At 40.1% G+C, this 12,718-nt stretch overlaps 1 protein-coding gene across 2 annotated transcripts in view; it reads left to right on the top strand.

Moving 5' to 3' along the window:
• map4l (microtubule associated protein 4 like) overlaps window positions 1–12,718 on the top strand; it is a 102,664-nt gene that overhangs the window by 17,527 nt on the left and 72,419 nt on the right. For both annotated transcript variants that reach the window (XM_062404917.1, XM_062404916.1), the window contains exon 2: window positions 3,719–3,918. In XM_062404917.1, the coding sequence (XP_062260901.1) occupies window positions 3,729–3,918 (190 nt within the window). In that variant the 5' untranslated portion in view covers window positions 3,719–3,728. The remainder of the gene's footprint in view (window positions 1–3,718; window positions 3,919–12,718) is intronic.

Here is a 12,718-nt window from a genome sequence, read left to right as displayed (position 1 = left end):
AATGTGCCGCAATGGCATACAAATCTTTTTTTTTACAGCGATCAATCTGTTCCACAGACGAATCACTAAGAAAACCCTCAATATCAAACATGCTCATGATGTCTCAAACAGCTTTAAGCCAAACCAATATTACCAGCCTACTTGACGTGTGCCCTGCACACCAACACTCAACAAACCTGTTGCTTAAACGGTTCAAAGATCCCGGACGAGCCCCCAATTTATGTTACGCCCACTGGTGGCTCGGAGTGGGGCATAGCATAAATGTGACAGGTTTGGAGAAGTGAGGGTGCAATCACACAGAAACCATTACACCATAAAAAGGCAAAGAAAGTATTTATTTAAACAAAGCAACACAGGGATCAACAAGGACTCTCAGTGGCACCAAAGAAAAGAACACAAACCCCCCTTTACAGGTGCTTAGCTCCCAAAAGTACAGCGGGTGGTGCTCACTCTAACCTGGGGTATTAACAAGAAGTAAACCTACGTGTGTGTTATATGTAGACCCCGGAGTAGCTTACCTGTCCTCGTTGTCCCTGTGCGCACAACAAACAAACATTAACAAAGACAAAGACAAAACAAAAGTAGGCGGCTAACAACTCAAATAATAAGGTAAAACTGTATCACCTGAACCAGCAAACACCTAAGCTAAGCCAAACAAAACAAACACAGCTCTGCCACAGCTCCCACCAAAATGCCTCTCCTCTCGCTAACACAAAACAAAGCACTATTTAAAAGGGAAGGGTTGATTGTTGATCTGGACCAGGTGTGGTGATTGTATTGTTGGCACCAGCTGAGATGAGCGGCCATGATGCTTCTTCCTCAGGCCACTTCAGACGCGTCCTGCCCGAGAGCTCCCCCTTCCGGTCCCTGCAGGCATCACCAGTCACCAAGGAGAAGACAAAAAAACACAAACAGAACACAATACATGTACACATACAGGACATACAGAACATGGTTCGTAACACTGACAATCAGAAATATTGTGAAAAGACATTTAATGTCTTTACAGTCAACTCAGTGTAATGATGAATAGCAGAAAGGTGAATATAAAAATGAATGGGAGTGTTATATAACTAAAATGAGGTATGTTTCAGTCTGGTCCATAAAGTGAGATAAACATCCGTATCCTACACTGAGTTGTGGTGTTTGTCTAACAAGTGAGTGAAGGTGAAAAATCACCAACAGGCCTCTCATGTTCTTTTACACAGTCTGCTCCTCCCTCAGTGATGCTTCTTCTGTGACTTATCCGAATGTCTGGGAAGTTAAAGATACATATGCAATAGTTATTCTTTGAGTGAAACTACATTAAATGGCAATTCCCTCAAGTTAAACACAAGTGCATACATTATCAAATCTAAAAATATGGACTATTTGAAGGTAAATATTGTTTCCAGGACATTGGATGGCCAGAGGTTTAATTTGTTTCCAGTGCTGAACACAGTTGATTCATGGGTTTTACCATCAGAGGCTTTTTCAATCAGGTCATCCAATATCACATTTTAGGATTGACCCTCACTCGGTGCTTTCTTCTGGGCATTAAAACTAATCTAATCTCTGGAAAGAGTCATTATCTGAATCTCAATTTGAAATGAAAAAAATCCAACCATCTTTTCTTTTTTTTAAACCTCCAATATTTTATGGACATATTGACTCCTAATTTAGACAGTCCAATAGAACTGTATTGAACCAGTTACATGTTTAAAATATGAGAAACCTATATAAGGATAAACAGGGGATGGATTGTGGGTAGGAATGTGAGGGAGGAGTAGGGAGTGAAGGCAGGAAGCTATAGGATAGGAAAAGTAATTGGTTATTACAGGAGAAGGGATGTTCCGCTGTTTTGGATTTTTTTTTAGTATCCAGTTCTTTACGTTCACTCATCTTTGTCTCCTCCTCAACCGTTTCATTGTCTCTCCTCTCCATCTTTTCTCCCTTTTTACTGTTGTTCTCCTCCTACTCGTTTTGTGTGTTTGACAAGCTTTTGATATAATAAATAGTCTTGTTCAGCATGCAAACACAAATTCTCTATCACTCAGAAACAAGCGAGCCGTTTTTCTGCAGTGAAAGGATCAGCTGAAGCATCGCACCTGCAGTTGTTTGGAGGTCAGGAGGCTGATGCGCTCATCACTCTGACTTTCTGTCTTCTTTTATTCCTCCTCCTTTCTTAGCCATTTTTTCATTCTGCAGGTGCCTCTCGTTTTCTACCTCCAGCACTTTCCTCCTTCATCTGTCAGGCAGCTCCTGTTGTAGACTCACCTCTAGTGCATCAAGGGGTTTTACCACTACACATTTTTATCAAACCTATCAAAAGTCGGTTCGATTTTGGAATTCTTTTTTTTCTCGGCTCTCAAGTACAGATATTGGTTTCCGCCCCTTGAGGTTATTGGTTTGGCCATGCTGTCTACTCTACATATAGTACATACATAGCCTAGATATGAGGTTGATTATGTGTTTGCTGTTTTTGAAGAGATAGTAAAAAGCCAGTTTCATTCTATACAAGTTGATTCAGTCTAGACACAGTCCCCTTTCTGCTCCAAGTTTTGCTTTTTGTTAATTCACTTCAATGTTGGACCTTCACTGTGCAGAACAATGTAGGTGAAGAGTTTCACACCAAATTACTGTTTTCCCATTCATAGCAGCATTGTTTTACCGAAGTGAATTAACAGAGAAGAGAGAGAGTGAGACACTATGGTTCCATCTATTCTAATATGTTTTAATTTAACATCACTGTTGCTTCGTTTCTACCTTGTGTCCACACAACTACAGACTTTTGGAAATATTGCTAGCCCTGTTTTACTTTAATAACCCCAGGTTGAGTTTTTAGTTTGGACGTGCAAAAAACAGATGTTTGGGAACGTTTGCTTCCTGACTGGGGCGGCTGTGGCTGAGGGGTAGAGTGGTCGTCTTCCAACCTGAAGATCGGCGGTTCGATCCCCAGTCTGAACCATCTGCATGCCGAAGTGTCCTTGGGCAAGATACTGAACCCCGAATGGCCCCCCATAGAATAACAGAGCGCTGCAAGTAGATGCACTGTATGAATGTGTGTGTGAATGGGTGAATGTGAAACTGTAATGTAAAAGCGCTTGGAGTGGTCAACGAGACTAGAAAAGCGCTATATAAATTCAAATCCATTTACCATATCAGTGACAACTTGAACTACCTGTGGCAAATGCCTATAGTTGTTAATACTTTCATTAACAGTTTCACTTTTGTCATTTGTACAGGAAAATAAATCCCTGCTCTTTCTGGTTGCTCCTGATTCGTATACATTATGCTTCCTGTTTTACAGCGACACACTCACAGTGTACGTGAATGGTCATGTTAATGGTCCTTAAGCTTATTGAGGGTTAAGGGCAAAGGATGTGACAAATTATGCTTTGTGAATATGGGCTACTCAAATACAATTTGATTTGATTTGATATGTGTTTTTTTACGTGTGTTACTCTGGAGGGATTATTTCTGAAGCGTAACCAAAATGCTCTTCTGGGTGTTATTACATATTAGTTTGGATGTAGTCTATGATGTTTCAGTTTTCTTTGTTTCTTTGTTTGTCTTTGTAGTCATCTGAATTGGGTTTGTAGAAGGTGTGAAGTGGTGAGTCTTACACCAATGACAAGGTGAGCCTATGAAGTGGCATGGGAACAGAGATAATAGAAAAAATAGTAATAAGCAAAGAACAATAAAAGTAATCACATCTATTTCTCCATTTTCTCCACAGTACCAGGACTATGGACCTGACACTGCGAGATGCTATGGGTGGGGGTGGAGCTGGGGTCCCAGGCGGGGCCCCTGCCGATGCCTTGCTAAAGAGAGACTTCATGGCCTCACTGGAGAAAGAGAGCTATGATGACAAAGTGGAAGAGACAGTCTCCAAGAGTGACTACCGACCTTTACTGGATGGAAAGGACACCAAGAGCGGTATGTCCCCCTGAGCGTCTATGAAAGATTTGAACAGGGAGCAAGGGCTTCTTAAGACAAATATTTGTCTGTGATGCAGTTCAGGCACTAGAATATCTGTCTTATGGCTGAACTACCTCATAAGAAAAAAAATCACATCTGGATCTTGAATCAGGCCTTAATAATGTATCTATATCAACCTGTGTTTCACCATAATGCGTTACCAGCTCATCATCTGGTTTATATGGAGTAATATCTGCATTGCCACAACAGTAACTTTTGCAAGGAACTACTAAGTCTTGTCGAAATTGTGTTGAAAATGTACCACTAAGGAAATGCAGGTGAAAAATGGTCTGCAGAGCTTTTTAGTTCCTTGAAGAATGTTCGAGGTACACTGGTCAAAATGCAGCTCATATCAATGGATATACAATAAACTAGGCTCATCTTAAGCTTTTTGGGTGGCTCTTACTATTCTCTCCCTGGCCGTGACATTCATTCTATCTCTTAATCCTTTTTCCCAAACTCGTGTGTTTGCTCTTTCTTTCCATCTCTGTGCCACTCCTACCTGTGCTATGTCATCCTACATTGCTGTATTATCATCCTCACCATGACACACACACACTTGGCCCTCAGCCAATGGCCCAGTCTGGTCCAGTGGGCTAAATGTTGTCTTGCTATCAGTGTTCTACATACAACAGCCCAGAGCTGGAGCAACCAAGAGTTTTGCATCAGCTCTGAACCATGACACTGGACAACAGACCATGTTGGGCAAATTCTGTTTCGTTAGAAGCCTGACCAGATGTATGCGTAATATCACCTCCTGTGTTACATACTAACACTCTAAGCCAACCTGCTAACAAGTCATTGTGACAAAATAATACCAGTTCTTCACTACCCTTAATTTCAGGGGACATATAAAAGCCCGGTCAAATGGGTCGAGCTCCTTTTATTAACAACATACATTACCAAATCATTACAAGCACTATATCAAGGCACATAACAGAGTGAAGGAGTTGGACATTGTATGGATGCATTCAAAACAAAACTGTGTCTTTTCTGACACTGAGATCAGTTTAATGAAGTCACCTTGTATCATGCATATGTCGTACAGCCTCATAACTCGCTCATCATGATTCATGCTAATCACATAGTATAAAGGTTAGTGAAGGAGAGGGGATAGCGTCATATATATGGATAAGATGTTGGCAGGTTTGACGTATGTGACACTAAACAGAGGTGGCACATCAGACTCCGTTGCATGCAAACCACCAGCCTGTCATAACCTCACACATAGCAGCTGACACGCCAATGCACAGCTGGTATGATGATGATCACCAATAGCAGGGCACATATACTGCGGCGCTGTGTGTGACCGTGTGTGTGTGTGTGTGTGTGTGTGTGTGTATGTGTGTGTCTGTGTCAGTTTCTCGGCCCGGCTTTTTAAAACCCTGGTGACTGTATGGGCCTGTAGGCTTTGTTCCTGTTGATACTGGGGAACAGGCTGTGAGCTGACAGCAGATGTTTTACCACAGGGTTTTCTCTGATGTTTTAATATCACTACTTCTCAGTCCAGGACACATTACACCACTGACTCACATGTGATGATATTTTAACCAAGGGGCCAAAGGTTGAGCCCCTGAAGGATCCATTCTTAGTCCAGCACTTTGCTCATTCAACAGAACAAGTATAGAGATAATTTGATACTGAGGGTGTAGAGCCGAGGCTGGTGTATATTGCAATGTGTCATCTCTATAATCCATCAGCGTCAAGGTCTCCTGCATTTGTCAAACATTAAAAAGTGCCTGCTCAACACAGTGGTTTTAACAGCTCTTTACATTTATTTGAGATGATTGTCTCTTGTACAGGTGGTAAAAGTAGAACTATGCTGTTTGTCGGTTTTCAGCTATACAGTGATGAATTAAACATGATTTAGTTATACTGTATTAGCTTTTTTCCGGAACCTCATTTTATTAGAAAATTGAGTAAAGTATGTAACTTTGAGTTTTGGACTATAGTTTGTACACAATTGAATGACCATTGGAGGACTGTTAAGGTTTTGGGAGAACAGGGAAAACAGATGATTTGAGCTATGATGCAGTTTGTCTATGAAATGCACTAAACTTTCACCACTGCCTCACTCATCACAACTGGACAAAATCTTGCTGAGACAGCAGGTTGCTACTTGACGATGCGCTATTCACAGTTTTTTTCTCTCCCAACATCAATAATTAATATGTCTGTACACACATTTTGTTGTGTTAGTTCTGCTGTGCAGAATGGCAACAATAATAGGATATGACTGCAGGAACCAACTCCTACAATTTAAGTGTCATATCCCTTTACCCACGGATGTGACCTATAGGAGTGCACGAGCGGCACGTGTACTGGACTTTAGTTGAAGCATATTCTATAGTTATCTAAAATTTTGAAGCATAGATTGATGATCAGGGTACATCTCTACCAGTCAGGGGATCTCTAGTCGGAGAAGAGCGTCTCGCAATCTCTCTCTCTTGTCTTTTATTAACTGGCTCTTTTCTTTTCTTTATTCTCTGCCTCTTCCTCTGCTGCTTGTTTCCTCATTTAACTTGATTTACAAATGTGTGTTTTTCCTTTCATTTATGTTTTAACAATGTGGAGGCTGTATGGCAATTTGAAGCTGCTGCAGTTAGGAAAGGTTTAAATAAACCTGACTCATGCTAAAACCTAATCTTTCCTAAACCGCTGCAACTGCTTTACCACCACCTTGTGGACTGGAGTTGCCTAACCCAATTTTCTAATCTAGCCCAAGAAAACCTAGGATGAATGTATTCAGATTTGTAATTTTTTCCATACGTGTGGCTAAATGTAAATGAATGTGTGGGAGTAACAGCTTGATTTGATCTGCCCCTAGAATGATGCGCTCTCATTGCTGTGTGCACATCCTCTTCTCTTAGTAACAGTCAGCCTATGTGTTACTCTGTGCTTACTGAGCAGTAGCAAGTGCTTTGGAAATATTTCTTTTTGCCCTAAGTTTGTTTCTCAGGCGACATAAAGGCTGCCAAGCAATGTTTATGACGGACCTTACAGCCTGACAAACTCCTTCATACAACACTCGATAAAGGACGATATCACATTACTATTATTAATATCACTGACACCCATACTCACTTCTCTCTCTCTCTTTCCCTCTTGCACTGCACTGACTTGCGAACACACACAGGTGGACAACTCTGACCCGCTACAGTTTAAACTTTGATTTGTTTGAAAAGACGCCACAATTATAACACTGATTACCACATAAAGATTGATATTTTTCATAAATGAGTAAAATCTTTCTTCATAGCTGCGAATTCATTCATTATTCAGCTCATCCTGACTTTGCTCACATTGAGACACTCACCCTGATACACGCACTCACGCACACAAACAGTGTGATCGGACACACGTGTAAACTCAGACTTGATAATAAAGACAGAATTTGTAACCTTAGACTTTGTATGGACAGCCAGTGGAGGCAACTGGGCATGCTCGGTTTGGCTCAACTCCATTGGCAGTGAGCAGCGCGAATGATAGTGACACAGAGAGGAGGAGTAAATAACTGAGAGAGCATAAAAACTGTAAAAAAATTCAATTTTACTGTCCATAGACCCAAAATGATCACTGTAAGCAGATCACTTTATCTCTATAATTACTTAAACATCATTTGTTTATGATCAATTCTGTCACAAACTTTTTGATCCATATAAATGATTGATCACTATATCCCTGATCTGGTTTTCACTGTATTTCAGTTTTTTGGTATGTTTCAATTATAATGTATATGTATAAAGTACAGGTATTGTTTTTTTTTAATATTTTCTCTGCAGTAGTCTGTTGCACTTCTCCTGTTTTAAGATAGTAAAGTTAACATGTATGAATGTGAATATTTTCACTGCAGCCATCGTTAAATGGGTGAATGTCACAGATTGTACTCGTTCTAAATTGTCATTTTTTGTAATTAACATAGAAAATATATGTAAAGTTGGACCATTTCACCCTTCTAAACTTTCTTTGTTCAGATGTACAGTGTATATGGAGCCTGATTGAAATCTAATCCACTGTGAGATCCTGTAGCAGCACAATAGAGGTGGAGTTTCACTGCAGTCTGCTGCTACGTTTGCGCAGGCATGATAACACATCTCCGCAGTGTGTACGCATACAGTATATGCACTTGAGACACAGGGAAGAAAAAGTGGGCGTGTGTTTGCATGTGACCAACACATTGAACTCTGCAGTAGTGCTTGTATGTGGGTGTATCTAAGGGTCAGTATGAGCAACAGTAGTTTATAATTCATCACAGAGAGGCCCTGAGGCAAAATAGTAAAGCACAGGTTGTGGCATTAATTGACTTCCATTCTTTCACCGTGACACACAATCTCAAACCAACTAATGGAATCAAATAACAACCAGCTGCTTTTATCTACATGCAGTTAGATGTAAGAGAAATCCAATGGAGTAATACATTTTACAAAGCTCCACCTCCACTGCACTCCCCACCCACTGTCAGTAGGATGCATCACACTGATATAGATTTGTATAAATTATTCAGTAGTACAGCTCAAAATAGTAACACAAAGAGGGAGTGTTCCTGCCACGAGCAAACAACAACTATCATTGATTTAGCCCCGGTTTAAGAGCTAAAAGCTTAAATGGCTTTTACTGTGTGACTTGTAGGATGGTTGCACAATGTAATGCTTAAGAAGGAAATGACAATTCGTTCATCACAACATTAATTTGATGTTGTAGTCACCAACATAAAAGCTGGGATGTGGGACATCCCAGCTTTTATGTAGCATCATCTTTTATGTAGCATCATTACAACAATGGGAGGCTGGACTAAAAACACATGCAGTCAGATACTGAGACAGTGTTTTCAGTCACATTTGATCTGAAACTGAATCTCATCTGATCCAAATCATTTAAAATCTCTTATTGAATCTTTTTTAGGGTGTTGTGAGGGGACCTTAATAAACAAAAACAAAGCAATAATAACAATTAAATAATAATAATAATAAAATATTCTAAGACTTTCTAGACACTTAAGGGCGCCTTACAATATATGAAGAATCCACTGTATCTGTAAAATTACTGCACACTAGTCCTTCTCCCTTAATGAAAAATAACAAGTTCTTATGTGATCATGATGAATTATGAACAGTGTGCGCTAGCAGAGCTACGTTGTTTACCCATTTGATGTAAGTACGTGTCTGCAAATTACATTTCACAGTAGTGAAAAGTTGTCAGCATCTCTGGAACAGTGAGTCAGCCAAGTCAACTGTGTTGCTGAGTCAGCACATGTTGGATTGCATCACTATTTTTTTTATTGTTCAGACGCCTGTCGTGTCACAAACAGGCCAGAAAGAAAGCCTATGAAGGCAGCAAAGCTTAATGAATCAATTTGACTCATTTTAAGACTATTCTACATATTGAAATGGTTCATTGTCTATGTAAAGCACGGTTGAATTGAAATTGAAAGTCAGTCTTTTTTACATGAGATGCTTTAAGTTGCTCTTTGACAGTAATATGAGATTTCCAGGTTACTGGGCTCAGGTCAGACCAACATGATGCAAAGAACAGAGACATTAGACATTTCAAAGCTAAAGGAGGGTGATAAAACAATAATAATAGTCATTGGAAATATCCTTTCTATGAAAAGTAATATAGTAAAGATTCATTATATATATATTGATATAATGCTTATACATAGAGTAGACACTGTGAGGAGGTATAACACATAATTTATCCACCTCAGATTTGTTTATGATTCTCTCCTCATAAAGAAGAGCTTGAAACCACAACCTGCACTCAGAAACAAAAATCTGTCTTTAGATAACATATGATAATATGACATATGGGCGATTCCATCAACCATTGACATGGCTGGCTGCCATCATGATGTTGATTCAACACTGAATCTGTCCAAACCGAGCATGCTGCCATCTCCTCCTTCTCTCCATACATTGTCTAAGTTTACAAAGTCTGTTGTTCTTACCCAGTCTGAGTTTGAGCGATGGCCTCATCCTGAGAGCGAGCAGAGTCAGTACGAGCTGAAGAATTTTCTCATTTAAGAAAAGTAAGGATCATTATGTGGTCAGTGTTGATAATGTGGTGTCATTTTTTCAGGAGAGGCAGTGGTCTAGTGGCAGAAAGTTGGACTATGGGCAGAGAAAGTCTCTGGTTCGTCTCTGGTTCGACTCCACGGAGAGACAACAAAAAGACGAACCTGGATTGATCTGTCCAAAAATCCAAGAGTCTCCCTACCCTGTCTAGTGCCCCTGAGCAAGGCACCTTACTCCCCCAACATCTGCTCCCCGAGTGCCGTACATGGTCGCTCACTGCTCTGTGTGTCCTGCACCAGATGGGTTAAAAGCAGAGGTTAAATTTCCCTACCTGCATGAGTGTGCCTTTGCATGTCTGTGCATGTATTGGGGACTAATAAATGCATCTTAATCTTAATCATTTCAAACAAATCCATCTACAAACTGTAGCGGATCAGAGACCTCAGCTGAGTCTGTGTTTGTGTCTCTCTGTGTGCGTCTCAGAGTAAAGTAGGAAACTTTGTTTAAATCAATCCCCCCCGACGGAGTTGTCTATTGCGATGTTAAGTGGACATTGCCCAACCCTATTGGCTGTATCGTTCAACACAAGTCAGGCCACATCTAGTGAGACACTTTAATCACTATAAACACACATTTTGCTTCTCTATTGCTGATTCTCCTCTCAGCTCTCTTAACAACGTTGAACCACTTAGTTGAAGGGAGGTTTAATACGCACTAGAGGTAAGAGTATAATCCTGAGAGGAGCCTGTGTTTGTTAGCGTAGAAATGCAGATCTCCCAGAGGTAGCAGCCCTTTTCAGTCTGCCAGTCCTGGATTTGCATCATGTACTCAGTAGCCCTGGGACTGCTCCAGTATAACACAGTGTATGCAGGTTGTTGTAATGCTCTTGATGGCATTATTTGAAGTCTTCACCATATGATATCACAAATCTTTTTCTCGCACTTTGTTTCAATGATTTGTATTCTTTTATTTATTTCTTGCAATGCGTGCTCACTTTATATATATATATTCCACAATCACCTTAAAGGGTGAGTTTTTCCATTATTACTTACCATTATGACGATTGAGAGGTGGGTGAAGTGTTTGAGTCCACAAAACACATTTCAGGGAGTTTCAGGAGTAAACAGCATTGAAGCCAAATACAATTGACGTAAATGGCGACCACTTAATCAAATGTAAAAATACAACATAAAAAAACAGTGCCTCCATACTGCTCCTGTTGTGTCATCCAAGTGCCCGTAAGCCCCGACATTCAATTTCAACTCGAAACGGCGTCATTTACACCATGTTTTAAGCCAAAATCTCCACTCCTATTCTCCTCCTAGTTACTGCTGCATTGACTGCAGCTATCGCAAGTTTTTGCTGATCTTGTCTCGCGAGAACTCAGAAGTGTTGCAAGAATTCACAATAACTGCAGCAGTAACTAGGAGAAGGATAACAGCAGACATTTAGGCAAAAAGAAGGTCATAAATGTCTGCGAGTGGAATATTTTTGGGGTGAACTATCCCGTGTATAATGATAAATTCAACCCCTCTACACCACCCCCTTAGTCTCTTATTCACTATACTCCTGTCAAAATTATCAATAGAAGAGCAAAGTTATTTATTGGCCACTGATGAAAGTCAGCATAAAATATATTTCCTGTTCGGTGTTGCTTTAAGAACCAATGCCCTCTAAAAGAAACATGAACCAATAAACAGTATTTGTGACCCTTCTTTCCAAAAACTGCATCTTTAGCAGAGACCCAGTCTCTAACCATGAGGCTGAGCTAGAAACCAGATAAGAAAATCTCAATGTATGACTAGGACTTATTTCTGGTCCGCAAGAGTCCACTTTTAAAGGGTGCATCCATAAACCGGCCAGGACCGTTTAACAAATGTTTCCCGTGATTAAACACACATGCTACATACACAGTTACCTATACAATCTGCGTTATGGCCTCCTTTTCCTACCATTTCGGTGCTTGAGTTTTTTCCAAGGTTTATTGTCAGTGAATTGTCAAATGTGTATCTGTCAATTTGTTTGCTACGCGACGACGTGTCTAGCTTGAGGCTATCAAAGGCTAATCTTTTTAGAAGCAGCATAGCACTGCGAAAATATTCACCACTGGTTATTTTTATCTTTATGTGATGCATTTTGATGTACGGACTAGTTACTGGTTAGTTTTGGTAGTGACAGTTATTTGAGCAGAAGTGAAAGGTTGTGTCTTTCACAATAAAATACATCCTTGCTTTTACAAATGTATTTAATATTAATATATTTTTACCCATTACACATCTTTTATGCAGGGTAACACATTTACCTACAGCTACCTGATCCAGTACGGAACACAGGGTCTAAATTCTTGTGTTGACTTGAAGAAAAATGTAGATTTCAAAAAGAACTGGGAGCTTATTCTTCACGGCAAAAAATACTGTTAGAATCTATTTGTTTCATAGTACTGACAGTACCTCAGCTCATATACAACAACATTAAACTGTTCATGTGTCAATGATATGTATCTAACAGGCAGTGTTTCACATTCAGCTGCCCATTTAATTAAGAACCATTTTTATTAGGTTCTTTCTGACTACAGCTAAGAGCTTGTCTTACCTGTCCCTCATCCCTCTGTCTGTTCCTCTCCTCTCTTCTCTTTGTCCCTATGCATTCTCATCCCTTCCTTAATTTTGCTACATTAAGCGCTTGTCGATCTCTAGAGTAGGCGACAGCTGTGACAGTGGATGGGATGCCCCTGTTTGACACTA

Source organism: Platichthys flesus, chromosome 14 (genome assembly GCF_949316205.1).
Source record: "Platichthys flesus chromosome 14, fPlaFle2.1, whole genome shotgun sequence".
In the NCBI taxonomy this organism is placed as follows: domain Eukaryota; kingdom Metazoa; phylum Chordata; class Actinopteri; order Pleuronectiformes; family Pleuronectidae; genus Platichthys; species Platichthys flesus.
Note: the sequence above shows the minus strand (reverse complement) of the source record. Positions and strands in the feature narration are given on the sequence as shown.